This window comes from Ascaphus truei, chromosome 3 (genome assembly GCF_040206685.1).
Source record: "Ascaphus truei isolate aAscTru1 chromosome 3, aAscTru1.hap1, whole genome shotgun sequence".
Classification (NCBI taxonomy): Eukaryota; Metazoa; Chordata; class Amphibia; order Anura; family Ascaphidae; genus Ascaphus; species Ascaphus truei.
Window position 1 is genome coordinate 240,857,701 of NC_134485.1, and position 15,889 is coordinate 240,873,589.

Below are 15,889 nucleotides of genomic sequence, written 5' to 3' on the forward strand. Positions count from 1 at the left end.
AAAGAGGACATCTGTAAGGAGTGGGGATCACCAGACGAGACCATCTATTCCTGCAAAGTTCTATAGATGATATACATTTGTGGAGAACTTTAAAACATGGGAAATGGTCCTGAAGGTGGACATGGCGGTTTCAAAACGTTAAAAAAAGATGACTTTTCGAGGGCCGCGCCTCATTTAGGGACGTAATGAACCGTCGCATGGATTCAGCGTTCAAGAAAAAACATTGTCTAATGTCCACTTCATTTCGGACAGCTATTTCTATGGCATGCGTTGTCAGAACGGTAAAGATTTTGAATTAATAGCTGGAAGCAGAATTGAAGACTGGGTTGCTTAAAATAAAATAATAAAACTAAATTCATGAAGGATATCGCCATGATCTTTGAAGCATTACATTTCCGTCGTGATCCGTCTGGTTGCCAAATACTCCACTGTGTTATGTTTGCATATGTTGCTTGTGCTGTGTGAGAGACAGACCCACGAAACCGAAAGCAGCAGACAAGGATTCTGACAGGAGACAGGGTAGGGCGTACCAGGAACATAAGAACAGAATGGGTTTGGGAGTAGGAACACAGGAGTACAGGCAACCGGAACCGAGGCAGGAAACACAGGGTCCGGGAGAACAAGGATAAGACTACCTTGCACGTGCAAGGAGTGAGTGAGAATGACACACTTATAAAGGGTAAGGGCTGGTGAGAACAATTCCACCTCAGAGGCTGACTTCCTGTTTTGGAAAGGAGGGCAGGAATTGCCGGGAAACAAGATGGTCATGGTTGCTTTATTGTAGGTGTGAGGTCACTTCCTGTGGACGCCATCTTTCTGGAGATGAAGGGAAAACATTCTCAATTGTCAGCCTTGTTTGAGGCAATGAAATCTGAGATATCAGACTTTCAAGGATGTGCCAGTGCCGAATGGGAGTGGCTGCAATGGCGGATCCTGACAGGTAGTAGCAAGAAGGAAACAATGGCTTAGATCCTGGTCAGCGGATTCCGCTTCATAAAACAAATTGCTATCGCTGCCAGTCATGGGATCCTTTCTCTTAAGGGAAGCTCTTGATGACATCAGGAGGCAAAGGTAACTTCCTACATCGAGGAAAGAAGATTTAAGCCATATAGATTATTCGTCTTTCATGACCGTTCTTTCAGGACGGAAAAGTCTATAGGCCAGGGAGGAAGTTTCACAGGCAGCCCTTTTCTCAGTTATCATCTGGTAGGGGACACGTTTCCTCAGTGGCCTCAAAGCCTCTCGGTGAAAAATGACATTTTGGGCTAGCGGGCCCCGGTGCAGGTACTGGATCCTGTGAGGAACAAAATTGCCAAGTTCCTTCATCAGTGGACCCAAACAATGTCTGGTGCATGGGTTCACAATATTAATAATAATAACAACTTTGTTTTATATAGCGCTTTTCTCCCAATAGGACTCAAAGCACTTTACAGTTACAAAAAGGAAAAAAGAAAACATTTAAGGTTATAAAAGACACCAAACACGAGAGGTTACAGTACAAATTTCAGGACACTGGGCCTCTTGAAGTGTGAGGCAAACTGTTCTAAAGAGTGGGAGCAGTGTGGCTAAAAGCTCGGGCTCCAAAGGAAGTCAAGTCTGTACCAGCAGGCAGCGCAGCTCTTCTTTTTTTTTCCGGAACAGCCCAGGTAGAGTGCATTGCAGTAGTCTAGGTGTGAGGACACAAAGGCATGAACAAGCATAGTAAGATCTTCTGGGGTATAAAGTGCTTAATCCTGGCTATGTTCCTTAGGTGGGAAAATGAAACGGGCAGACGTTTAACGATTAAGAAGTCCAAGATTCTGCACACGGACAGTGTGCGCAGACTAAGGCCTGGGACATAGTGAATTGAAGCTCGTTGAGGCGGGCTGAGCCGCGCTGAGCAGATGCACAAAGCCCCTGCATCTGTCATCAGCGCGGCTATAGTTTCCCCCTCCGCATGCGCGCTGATGCGTGCGGAGGCTCAGAAACTTTGCTGAGACAGGCAGGTTTCAAATTTGCCGCTCGGGGAAGCGGAGGAGCGGTCACGTGACCGCTCCCATCCAATGGGAGCGGGGGACTAGGCCCGCCTCCCGCTCCCCCTCTGCCCTCCTCCACCCCACACCCAGAGCGCGCTCACTGCCTCGCCTGCAAGGACAGGAAAAAGCTCCATTTTGGAGCAGGCGAGGCAGAGCAGGAGCGCGGCTCAGCGCTGTTTAATCCTCTATGTCCCAGGCCTAAAGCAACTGGGAACCCTCCATCTTAAGGCCAATGTGTTGACCTAGCTGCAGTATTGTTGTCTTCCGACGGTGAACATTCAGCACGAGCATTTCTTTCTCATCAGGATTCAACCTCATGCAATTGCACTCATCCAGTCTAGGAGCTCAGATGAACATCTATTGATGACTAATAATTAGTCCTTAGTACCCGGTGCAAAGGACAAGTAGAGTTGAGTGTCATCTGCATAGCAGTGATCACCCTGGATATGCTGTCTGATTATGTCACCCTAGGAGATGATACTGTAAAAACCTGTGGCACTCCACATGACGGGGACACTGATGCAGAGGAGTATACTCCTGAAGATACCCGCTGTGACTTGCCAGTGAGAACATAATCTGAACCATCTGAGAACTGTGCTACCCAGTTCACAAAAATACTTCAGGCGCTCCATTAAGATTCTATAGTCAAAGGTATCAAACGCTATAGAGAGGACAAGGAGTGAGGACAGGTTATTGTCTGGAGTTAAGGCAAATCCCAATACAAGACAAATGTATAAAGTAAAAATGGCCACCAAATCTAACCAAAACCACGGCCTTAAAGAAAGCATCTGAGAACACTGGGGATGATAGACACTACGGAAGGAAAATCGGGGGGGAAATATTAGACGGAGCAGAGTCAAAAGCAATCCAGGGTCATTCACATGTTTATCAAGCAAAGTAACATTAGGGGTTAAGCAAGGCAAAGTCCAGAGCAGATCCGGGGCCATACACCGTGTAGCAGGCAATACTTAGCTGAGAGACAAGTTCAGGAACGTGAGCAAAACAAAAACTGGTTGCGACACGCCTAAGGTTGCAACTACCTAACCTTACATAGGCCTCAGATTCCTAAACTGCAAGGCATCTAGGAGTTGTAGTCTTTTAATGTCTCCAGCCTGGTGGATATTTTGTGGTACTGCATCAGGTGGACAACTAGATTTTTGCCAGGCGCAGATGAACTGGTCTGACAAGGCAATTCAAGAATTCTGGGACAACAGGGTGATCTCTGTATTATCCAAGGAGCAGGAACAGCAAGGAATCTATCCCCATCTTTCTGTAGTCGCGCAAGCCATGGGAGGCTAAAGAGCAGTTCTCGACCTCAAAGAAGTTATCTGTTGACTGCAAATCAGGCATTTCAAAATGGAATCACTACATTCAGTCCTTTAATGTTCTACAACAAGGGGATTACATGTGTAGATAGACCTCAATAATTCTTATTTGCATATCCGATAGCCCATGAACACCAGGAATTCCTCAGATTTTTCTTTGAGGGTCGTCATTTCAAATTTTGAGTATTGCCTTATGGGATCGCGACAGCCCCGAGCACCTTCACGAAAGTAATGATCACTATAGCATCCTACCTCCAACACGTTATTTGTGTACTGCATTATCTGACCGACTGAGTCATAACGGCGACCACTGAAACACACGCAAACAAGCATGTACAGAAGGCTTTCTCTATCGTACAGAATCATGGATTGATCGATTTTCTTGTTACCATCAGAAAGGATAAGATTTTTGGATCTGGATCTCGATTCTCTACTCCAGGGGAGTGCAAACTTTTGAGCTGCGCCCCCTCGCTTTCGTGTCCCCCTCACCTTGTTTGGTGGCATCAAATGACGCTGAGGGGTTGTGTGAGGTCATGTGACCCGTTGCCATGGAGACGGACGTGTGAGATCACTCCGCATGGCACTGCGGCGTCATTTGACACCGCATTGCCATAGCAACGTGTCTTACCAGCTCTGCAGAATCCCGGTAAGTGAGTTGCAGAGGCCTCACGCGATCCCCTGGCATTTCATTTTAATGCCTCGGGGAAGAGCGTGGAGCCTCTGCAACCACCCGCGCCCCCTCTCCCCCCCAAACAAATCCAGCACACCCCCCACTTTGCGCACCGCTGCTCTACTCTAAAAGCAAGGGTCTACCTCTCACTAGACTAGTCTAAAAAGATCTGCAAGAAGTTGAAATGGTTTCACCATTGGAAAGTGATTACTACCGAAACAGGTCTCCAAGGCTGGGGTGCTCATGTGAACACCATACAGTATATGTACAGGGGGCTTGGTCCAGCAAGGAAGGAGGACTGCAAAGCAAGATCCTAGATATGAAAGTAGTAAGAAAGTCCATTTTAGCTCTACAGGATTATATCCACCTTTGCCCCAGTTTGAGTATTCTTGGACAACACCACCACTGTGGTATACATACATCAACAAGCATCGATGTACTCTGAGTTCAGTGGCCTTAAAAGAAGTGTGCAAGCGACTAAATGGGCCAAGAAGCACCTTAGCATTATCTGATATGCACATTCCCGGCCCAAAAAATCTGGTGGCAGACTTTCTCGGTAGGCATAGGCTGCATTCAGGGAAATTGTCAACTGTTGGACATCTTTTTTGAAAGGATAGGCATTCAAGGATATATGAAATAACTAAACATGGGAAGGATGTTGATCCAGGGACAAATGTGATTGCCATTATTTGGCTCCGGAAGGAATTTATTTTATCCCCTAATGAGGATGATGTTTCACTAGGTTTTTTTGTTGTCTTCCTCTGGATAAATATACTGTAAATACAAATATAGGCTAAGTATCTGTCATCTAAATTTAGCATAGGTTAAACTTGATGTACATTTTTCAACCTCATCTACTATAACTCTAGAGGTCACCAGGAATAGACCTGATGGCTTAAAGGTCAAATATAAAACACCCGGTCTACTGCTCTAGAGTCCAAGACCCAAAGGCTTTAGCGTTGGATGCCATGAGGATGTCTTGGGGAACCAGCTTCCGCTACATATTCCTTGCAATTCCAATGATTCAAAGAGTGCCTTTGGAAGTCAAGAGAGACGAGGCACTGGTATGCAGATCTTATCAAACTAGCATTGGTAGGACCTTTGGAAGTTACCAATAGTGCTGGATCTGCCGTCACAGGGCCTATTACATCATAGGAGATAAACGAATAAAAATAACTCTCCCTAAAATAATTTTTTTGTAGTGTAACTCCTATGATGTAATGGGAGTTAGATGTTTACTGTATTAACTCGGCTTAAGTTTTAGCTTAGGAAATGTTTGAAACTTGGAGTTGCGTGGAAACTGAGGTGTTGTGTACCCCCAACGCCATTTTCTTCTTGTCCTATCCCTATGAGCGGAAGAGAATTTATCCACTTGTAGCTGATGCTGAGATAGGACTAGAGGAAAGGAAAATATCAGGAGTAAAATGTTTCCCTTTTTTAAATAAAAGGTTGATTATTTGTATTTCAGCACATATAAATACATAATTGATCTACATGTATTCATAGCAACAATATTAATTAGAATTAACCCTTAAGGGAGGGTCGCCCCCAGGGTCAAAATTATTGTCACTTAGCGTTTCTAGGCTATAAATATATCATTAGACCTTTCCTTGCGAACACACGTTGCTTCTTCTTTTGTAATTTACCAGGGATTTACTTATTGTTTGTGACTGACAAATTCCCATTTTATGAACAGTGGTATCAGAATTTTAATTCTTGCTGTGGTCAACAAAAAAAATTACAATGTCGTGAAGAATAGATTTTATTCATTTGTGTCGAAGACAATAGGGCTTTATTTTGAGGTGCCCTAGGTGCGTAATCGGAGCTGGCTGGGAGGTTGATGGGCCTCTTGCCTTATCCGGAGCCGGCATCTCCTCCTGCTACACGCCACGTTGTCATGGCAATGCATCGTCGTATGGCGGCAGGAGGAGATGCCGGCACTTACACAGGCCCCACGCTCTCCCCCGGCAATCATAGTTTAAATGTTGTGGGGAAGGGCGCAGGGCCTCTGTTAGCCCGGGGCTAGGTGCAGTCGCACCGATGGCACCGTCATTAAGTCGGGCCCCGGTAGTGATGGTGTTTGTATTTATACAAATTCAAGTTGTGCAAATACAGTCCAAGTCAATCCTTTAATTGTTTCTTTTAGCTCCATGTCAAGTCCGCTGAACACTTTACTTTGATGGATCACATTTACCTGCATCGTACATTTTGTTTCAGAATGGTCCAATTATGCCTTGGCTGAAGAAATATTTGCATTTTTTCTCACTTAAAAGCAAATGTGTTTGTTGTTTTTGACATCTTAAATTGTTTTTCATGGTTCTGCAGTAGCACTGACCAGCTGTTTTTATAAAGTATCCGCTTATTAGAATGACATTTTCCCTGGAGTATAATATAAATTTATATTTATGCAAATATATTGTGGTCGGGTCTTGAATATTGTTCCTATGGCATATAACATGTCGGTGCTTAACCTCTGAATCTGAGAAAATGTGAATGACTGTAAACGTGTGTGTGTGTATATATATAATATATGTATGTATGTGTATATATAAATGTGTGTGTGTGTGTATATATGTATGTATATATATATATATATATATATATATATATATATATATATCGTATATACAGTATATTTTTTATATATATATATATGTATATATGTATATATGTATATACAGTATATTATATATAATTTATTTATTTATTGGATATATATAATACAGTTCTGATGAAGGTTAGATTAAAGATCAAATGCGCAAAAATTAAAGTGAATAAACTGAAGCAATAAAACAATCTGTTTCATGGGGTGTTATTTTTTAAGTTCCATTAGAAGTTTAACACATTTGAACGAGCGTCAACTCTCATTCAAGTCAGTGGGAGTTAACGTTCTTTGGACGGGTTAACCCGTAACAGAGCTTAATGAATAACCCCCATAGTGTAGCATTTAACATTACCCCTTCACTTTGCAGTACACCGCAGGCTAAAGTAACAGTTCACACTGCTCATAATCTATTTCCTAAGACTTTTAGGGATTCTCTCCTTCCTACCTGTTTCTTCTTGAAGTGAACACTGGTATCTGCCCTGCTGTACCGCTTATTGGGCCTTATTCATTAAAGTGTGATAGTGCCAATTGGGAGTCAGTTAGTTTTCATGCAGTAGTGTCAGATTGGCACAAGCATGCTTTAATTACAGTAGAAAGCGAAAAGGGGAAAACAACTTGTGCAGCCTTATTTAGCAGGTAGCTGGGTACATAAGGAACTTGATTAGCCTAATCTTAATATGCCAGCCTACCCCTTACCCTTTACCAGCACTGTATGTGTCCTAATATGCCTGGCTAGCCCTAATATACCTGCATAACACTTATTTAAACCTACTGAAACCAGCACTGTACTGATAATCTGGGAGAAAATAATTGCTGGTCTAAAAGAGGTGGGGGGGGGGCGGTTATAAAGCTGGTCGCCGGTGCATAATAGACACGTTGCAGAAATTACTGATCCCTGTTGTCTCCAAATGACTGATCCCTGTTGTCTCCAATATAGTTATGTGGTAAATCTAAAGTCATTTAGTGAATAATCTGAACTCTTTAAGATTCACATTTTTGGGAACTGCAGAAAATATCATTTCATCCTTCCATCCCAGGATAGACCTCTCACCAGGGGTCCACACAATTGCCCAGAAGAAATGCCTGGCAGCCTAGAGCAGTGGTTTCCAACCTTTTTCTGTTAAGGAACCCTATGTGAAATTCTGAGGAATCCCCAACCCTCTTTAATAGCGAGTCTGAGATCAGATGCATTGTAAGGAACCCCAGCCCTTTCTAATTCTGAGACCAGATGTATTATAAGGAACCCCAATATGGGGGTTGTGTGTGAATAGTCAAATTTGATGGGTGTGCATTACACAAAATATAACAATTGGAGATGTTGTTTCTGATTCCAGGACCTGCAAAAAACTTTCATAATGGTAGTTTTGGAAATAGAAGGAACAAAATGAGTAAGTTACTTTAATAACACCCGAAGTGAGTATTGTGACTCCTTTTTAGTTTTTTGCGAAAGATTTTTTTTACAATATTGATTTGAATCCGTGTTACTTCATAAACCTTATGTAACGGTATTTCTGGCCCGGCCTGACCCACCCAATCTCACATTGGCCCCTGTGGTCTAACCGGACCCCATTACAGTGTAGATATGCCTGATGGTGCACCTGTTGGCTACAGGACTCCTGAGTCTCCCGCATGATGGTGTGTGGGGAGGACCCGTCAGACAGGCAGCTGAGGTAGTGTGCTGAGTCTCACCTAGTTCCAGTGCAGCGCCTCCACCTCACCAGGGTCCCTGCGTCCGCATGGGGATGATCCTGACGAGGAACTCCTCGGTGGTGCAACCTCCTGTATAATCATGGGACTCTCACACACAGGGGTTTCTCTGATCAGCTCCATCTTTATTGTCACGGTGGGCATAGCTGCCCTCCACAATGGGTGTATTTAGCCGATCATCTCGCCCGTGCTCCCCTTTGATAGGTATGTCACCTAGATCAGGGATTCACTTATTCCCGCAGGAATCACTGTCCTGTGCCAGGTCCCTGGACACAGCCTCCCATGGAGTTACTATAACATAACTGACACTCTGATAGAACTTGAACTCCTTCCTCAGCTCTGACAAGAGCTGGAACTCCTCCTCAACTGAACTAACCCTCCTCTCAGCAGAACTGAACTTTTAAACACAGTGCTGTGCCTTATGTAAGCTTCTGAGGCTGACACACCTCTGACATCACTAACCATGGAGTCAGAGCATGTGACCAGTCCCAGCCATACACAGGGCACCCCACCAGGGTGTGAGGGGAAACCTCCATAATTACTGCTGGCATGCCCACACTTACCAGGCCTTACTGCCAACAGGAGAGATGACTGTAGGCATTTTACATGACCGCTACACTTACATTTATTGTTGGTCTACAGTATATCATAGCAGTTGGTTAACGTCTGGGGCCGGTGTCTTCATGGAAACACAAAGGTCATTTTTGTTGTTGTCGACCTGTTCGTTTGTTACTTGCCCTTTTGCTTTGTGGGCATCTGCTGATAAACTTCATGTATAAATATCATGTTCATCTTTTTATCCTTCAATGTCAAGGACAATTGTCTCCGTAGTTACCAATTCTCTTTCCTAACCCATTGCAAATGTTACAGTAAAGCAGAGAAAGGGGGGAAGAGAATGAGCAGCGTGTTGCTCGTTTGAGAATTCTGAGAGGATTGTGCTGTGTCAGCGGGGGGCACATAGGCGCGCAGTAGGATGTCTCCTTTCTATCAGCAGCCCATGCATATTGAGTGCTCTGCAGAAATAACGAAGACATTCTGCCTGGAAAGAAAATACAATAGTTATGATATAGCCATCGTCTCATTTTTATCATGGATGAAGGGGACTGCAAAACACTACTGCTGAAGCAACGCGTTAGAGTGCATAAAAAATAGCAATATAGAATTTTTATTGGCAAATATTTGCCATTTAACCCTTGCACTCACCTCTTTATGGCCAGAAGGTCCTGCAATGTTGCTTTTCAAGGCGTTCCTGGCAGTAAATGGGTCATCTATTTGTTATCAAGGTTGATGACCAGTTATAGTGGCATAGGTAAATGGTGCGAACGCTGGCATCTGGGTGGAGCGTCATGTGTCAATACAACTTGAATTCACTATAGCTGCACGCTACATACCACCAAATCAGAATAGCGTCTTTAAAAGATATATTAATAAATACAAATATATATTAATGCATGTGCGTGTTTCTTACAAGAATGCACATTTTAATTTATCTTGCATATCCCCTGTAATTTAAATTCGGTGAAAAGTTAAATTGTTCGAAAGACCTAGGTCGTTTTTATACTTTGGTAATGGATTTTTTAATGATGAATTTCACACTAGTGCCTTGGTATGTATGTATGTATGTATGTATGTACTGTATGTATGTCTGTATTTATATAGCTCCATTAATGTACATAGAGCTTCACAGCAGTAATGCATGTGACAATCATATAGATAACAAATAATATAAATAACACATAAAGGGGAGAAGTGCTTCAGACATAAAAGTAACATTTAGGAAAAGGAGTCACTGCTCCGTAGAGCTTACTATCTAATTGGTTGGATGTCCAAATAATGGGCAGCGCTCGCAAATACGGTGTCAGGTATATGTGAAAGATAAAAACAAATATTATAGCAAGTTCATATGAAACATAAAAAGTGAAAAAAATGTGTTAATCCCACTAAGATGGTAATGAAAATGTAGGCAGATCAGAGAGACTCCTCTCTCTGACATGAGCTCTTTAGTTAATGCGCCTCTGTTGAATCTGTTCTGTGTAAGAATTATATGAATTGTGCCTCTGAGGACTCTGTATCCAAGTGCTGGTACCCAGACAGATGCTCCTTCCGCCAGGACCTTTGACGTCACTGACTGCAACGAGTGCGGAGAGACGTAGCCGTGCAGGAACCGGCATAGAACTGCTGATCAGCGGGTCCTCTCAAATGTCTGATACATTGTTAAAATGTGAGTTGGAATTGCTACTATTATCATTATACGTACAATATACTTATTTGGGACGTTCTACCCTATTGGTGTATTCTTTCTCTCCCTCTCATTCATTGAATACTATTGGAGCAACATGATACACAACAGATTCAACAGAGGTGCATTGACTAAAGAGCTGATGTCAGAGAGAGGAGTATCTCTGATCTGCTACATTTTCATTACCAAATGCTGGGGGATCGCGTGAGGCCCCGGCAACTCTCAACTTAACTTGATTCTGCCGACTTCAGGACTCGCCCCCATGACAACGCGGCGTCAAATGACGCCACGCGTAAAATGATGCCGTGGGTCACGTGACCTCACATGACCCCGAGGCGTCATTTGACGCCGCATCAAGGTATGGGTCGGGGCGCGAGCACCGGGGGAGGCAAGGCAGGGAGGCACAGCAACAAAAGTTTGTGCTCTCATCTACATGAAAATATTTGCCACTTATGATTTTAAAATAAAGCTGTTTTCAATTCCAACTGTGGAATCACTGAAATGCCCCAGCGCAGCCTGTAATAAAACAAGACAAGGTAAAAATATATATCTAGCATGTTAACACATTTTAATGTAGGAAACAAATGATCATCATGTTTGTGCAGGTATTACATGGTTAATGCTCTGGGATTGTAAAAGTGATAATCACGTTGTATTTGCTTTCTCTTCTTTGTTTCAGAGAGCCATTGCATACCTCTTCCCTTCTGGCTTGTTTGATAAGAAGGCACGGCCACTTATGAAGGTAACATTAAAGTTGAGATTGTAATATATCTCTGCAGTGAGAATGTTTTTGGAAAATGTCACTTAAACTCCCTGTGCTTTTGGCATCAGAAATTAGATTGGGAAAGGACTTATTATGCCTGCAAATATTAGGAATGTTGCAGCATACGTTGTTCTAAGAAGCAAATATGTTTTATTTTTTATTATTCTGTTTTTGGTGAGGACTGTAGTTCATTGATTTGCCACCAACAGTGTAGGGATTCAGCTTTTCTTTTAAGTGTGTATTGTATGTCTTTATTTATATAGCGCCATTACTGTACATAGCGCTTCACAGCAGTAATACACGTGGTAATCAAATAAATAACAGATAATATAAATAACAGATCATGGGAATAAGTGCTTTAGACATAAAAGTAACATTAAGGAAGAGGAGTCCCTGCCCCGAGGTGCTTACAGTCTAATTGGTAGGTAGGGAGAACGTACAGAGACAGTAGGAGGGAGTTCTGGTAAGTGCGTCTGCAGGGGGCCAAGCTTTATGTATCGTGTGTTCAGAATATCCACAGTGCTATTCATATGCTTCTTTAAGCAAGTGTGTCTTAAGGTGTGTCTTAAGTTGGGTCTTAAAGGTGGATAGAGAGGGTGCTAGTCGGGTACTGGGGGTAAGGGCATTCCAGAGGTGAGGGGCAGTCAGTGAAAAAGGTTTAAGGCGGGAGAGAGCTTTAGATACAAAGGGGGTAGAAAGAAGACATCCTTGAGAAGAACGCAAGAGTCTGGATGGTGTATATCGAGAAATTAGGGCTGAGATGTAAGGAGGGGCAGAAGAGTGTAAAGCTTTAAAAGTGAGGAGAAGAATGGAGTGTGAGATGCGGGATTTGATCGGAAGCCAGGAGAGGGATTTCAGGAGGGGAGATGCTGAGACAGATCTAGGAAAGAGTAGAGTGATTCTGGCAGCAGCGTTTAGGATAGATTGTAGGGGAGACAGGTGAGAGGCAGGAAGGCCGGACATCAGGAGGTTACAGTAATCAAGACGGGAGAGAATGAGGGCCTGAGTCAGAGTTTTAGCAGTCGAGCAACAGAAAAAAGGGCGTATCTTTGTTATATTGCGGAGGAAAAAGCGACAAGTTTTAGAAATGTTTTGAATGTGAGGGGCAAATGTGAGAGAGGAGTCGAGTGTGACCCCTAGGCAGCGTGCTTGGGCTACTGGGTGAATGATCGTAGTTCCAACAGTAATGTGAAGGAGGTAGTAGGGCCAGGTTTGGGAGGAAGTATGAGGAGCTCTGTTTTAGCCATGTTGAGTTTAAGGCGGCGGAGGGCCATCCAGGATGATATAGCAGAGAGACATTTAGAAACTTTGGTTTGTACAGCAGGTGTAAGGTCGGGTGTTGAAAAGTACATTTGTGTGTCGTCAGCATAGAGGTGATAATTAAACCCAAAAGATCTTATTAGGTCACCTAGAGAGAGTGTGTACAGAGAAAAGAGAAGAGGTCCCAGGACAGAGCCCTGGGGTACCCCCACAGAGAGATCAATAGAGGAGGAGGTGTTAGCAGAAGAGACACTGAAAGTACGATGGGAGAGGTAGGATGAGATCCAGGATAGAGCTTTGTTCCGAATACCAAGAGTATGGAGAATGTGAAGGAGAAGAGGGTGGTCCACGGTGTCAAAGGCTGCAGAGAAGTCGAGTAATATGAGCAGAGTGTAATGACCTCTGTCTTTGGCAGCATGGAGGTCGTCAGTTATTTTAGTGAGGGCTGTTTCCGTGGAGTGAGCAGTGCGGAAGCCATATTGTAGAGGGTCTAGGAGAGAATAGGTGTTGAGAAAATGGAGCAAGCGAGAGAATACAAGACGTTCAAGGAGTTTAGAGGCAAAAGGCAGGAGGGAGACAGGTCGATAGTTAGAAAGACAGGTAGGGTCAAGCTTGCTGTTTTTGAGTAATGGTATGACTGTTGCATGTTTGAAGGAGGATGGAAAGGTTCCAGAGCAGAGGGAGGAGTTAAAAATGTTTGTGAGCGTAGGGATTATAGTAGGAGCAAGAGGTTTTAGGAGATGGGAGGGAATGGGGTCAAGAGGGCAAGTGGTAGAGGGAGAAGAGGCGATCAACAGCGACACATCCTCCTCTGAGACAGTGGAAAAAGAGTCAAGGAAGGCAGGAGGAGAGTTAGGAAGAGGTGTAGGATGGGAGGAGGAAACAGAGGGGATGTTCTGCCGTATGGATTCCACCTTTGCTTAAAATAGTCAGCAAAGTCCTGAGCGGAGATGGAGGAAGGAGAGGCAGCTGAGGGTGGTTTGAGTAGAGTATCAAAGACAGAGAACAGTCGGCGTGGGTTAGACTTGTGCATGTTGATTAGTGAAGAAAAGTAGGCTTGTTTAGCTTGCGAGAGGGCAGAGTTGAAACAGGATAGCATAAATTTAAACAGGATAGCATAAATTTGTAGTGAAGGAAGTCTGCGAGAGTATGAGATTTCCTCCAGAGGCGTTCAGAGGAACGAGTGGAGGAACGCAGCATGCGCGTGTGGGAATTTAACCAGGGTCTATGGTTAGAAGGGCGAGTGCGGCAGAGAGAAAGCGGGGCATGTAAATCAAGAGAGGAAGACAAGGCAGAGTTGTAGTTCCTGACCAGGTTGTCAGTGTCTGTAGCAGAGCTGAGAGAGGAGAGGGAGGAGCTTAAAGTGGACTCAGTCAGGTAAGTGAATAGAGCGCAGGTTTCTGCAGAACCGGGGGGTAGATGGAGGTGGAGAAGGGGAGAAGCGAGATAGAGAGAATGAGATGAGGTGATGGTCAGGGAGAGGTAAATGGAGAGAGAGAGAAGTTTTTAGTGAAAACCAGGTCTAAGTAGTGGCCATCTTTGTGGGTGCTGGCTGCAGTCCACTGTTGAAGGCCAAAAGAAGAGGTTAGAGAAAGAAAGCGGGAAGCCCAAGGGAGAAGTGGCAATTGAAGTCCCCAAGGAGAAGAACAGGTGAGCCTGAGGAGAGAAAGAAAGAGAGCCAGGATTCAAAGTGAGAGAGAAAGGCAGAAGGGGGATAAGTAGAGGTAGGTGGGCGATGGATGACTGCCACGTGGACAGGGAGAGGAGAGAAGATCTGGACAGTGTGAACCTCAAAGGAGGGTAAAGCAAGAGGGGGGGAGTAGGAAGGGTTCGGTAACGGCAGAGAGAGGAGAGCAGGAGCCCCACTCCTCCACCCCTGCCATCAGGGTGCGGAGTGTGGGAGAAGGAAAGGCCACCATAAGAGAGGGCAGCTTCCAGAGCAGAGTCAGACTGAGTGAGCCAGGTCTCAGTTATAGCAAAGAGAAGCAGGGAGTGAGAAAGAAAGAAGTCATGCACAGAGAGGAACTTGTTAGAGAGGGAGCGAGCATTCCAAAAGGGCACAGGAGAATGGGAGAGAGGAGGGAGGGTGGCAGGGGATGGGTATGAGGTTGGGGGGGTTAACACCAGAAGGAGTAGAAGTTGTATGTGGGAGGCGAGGACGAGAGCAAGTAGAAATAAGACAGGGACCAGGATTGGGAGAGATGTCCCCAGAAGCAAGGAGGAGAAGCATGGAAGAAAGAGAATGTGTGAGGATGATTTGTAGGGGTGTGTTTTAGTGCAGGGTGTATAGCTGTGTGGTGACAGAGGGCGCAGGTAAGAAACGAGTTCATGTGAACTGAGAAGTGGGGAAGAAAGGAGAGATGGAGATATATGAATAGAGTTAGAGACATAAGGAGACTGGTGGAAGGAAGTGCATAATTTGAAAATACGAGGTTAGAGCAAATATAAAAAATAAAGGCGGCATCACAGCAATAGTTAAATGTTGAGATGTGCAGTCTGGGATAGATGATATCCTCCTTTCCAACGTAGATCAAAAGCAGGAATCAGAAGCAGTAGGTTTTGTCCACTTTTCCACTTCTTTTTGAACTTCCTTTTTAAACTTCATATCTAAATAGAACTAAATACACAGCAGGGGAGGATATCAGGACAGACCATTTGGAATATGGTTTTACCTAAATTGAACTAAATACACAGCAGGGGAGGATATCAGGACAGACAGACAATTTGGAATATGGTTTTACCTGAGGAAAGAGAAGAGATGAGATGAGTGATTCAATAGTCTTCCTTTTTAAACTTCTACATCTACTTGAAACATTTCTACTTAAAAGCATATCTGCTTAGGAGCATTGGCTGCTGTCCTAATACATTATGCTCTGTTTTACAGCATCCTGAGGACATTTTTCCAAAGCAAAGAGGTAAGCACACTGTGTGTGCGTGCGTGTGTATAATTGTACCTGTTGTTTGTTTTTTGCATTAGACAGCGGCTTCAGTGTTATTCAAAATGTATTCTGTATAAATGTGCCCATCTTACAGGACCTAATTGTATTTAATGAGAATGCTTTTCCTACCCCGACAATTATAACACAATATGTGTTCGTGCAGCTTTGACGTTTTAAACGCTGTTGCCGAGTGTCACCTTTCACTTACAGACCAGCAGGTGCTTGGTTAGAGGCATCCACCCATGACTATAAGGAAAGGCTTCCCATTTTCGACTCTGTAAGTGCCTGTGGGGAACCCCCAGATCTCCAGGGTATCTAGGATTTCCCTGTGCATTTGTTCATTAAAGCAGCCACTACTGAATGGAA

At 44.0% G+C, this 15,889-nt stretch overlaps 1 protein-coding gene across 1 annotated transcript in view; it reads left to right on the forward strand.

Annotated features, from left to right (window-relative positions):
- The window catches only part of MRPS9 (mitochondrial ribosomal protein S9), an 86,888-nt gene that overhangs the window by 46,252 nt on the left and 24,747 nt on the right, over positions 1-15,889 (forward strand). The window contains exons 3-4 of the mRNA XM_075590432.1: positions 11,241-11,303; positions 15,469-15,499. Coding sequence (XP_075446547.1) covers positions 11,241-11,303; positions 15,469-15,499 — 94 coding nt within the window. The remainder of the gene's footprint in view (positions 1-11,240; positions 11,304-15,468; positions 15,500-15,889) is intronic.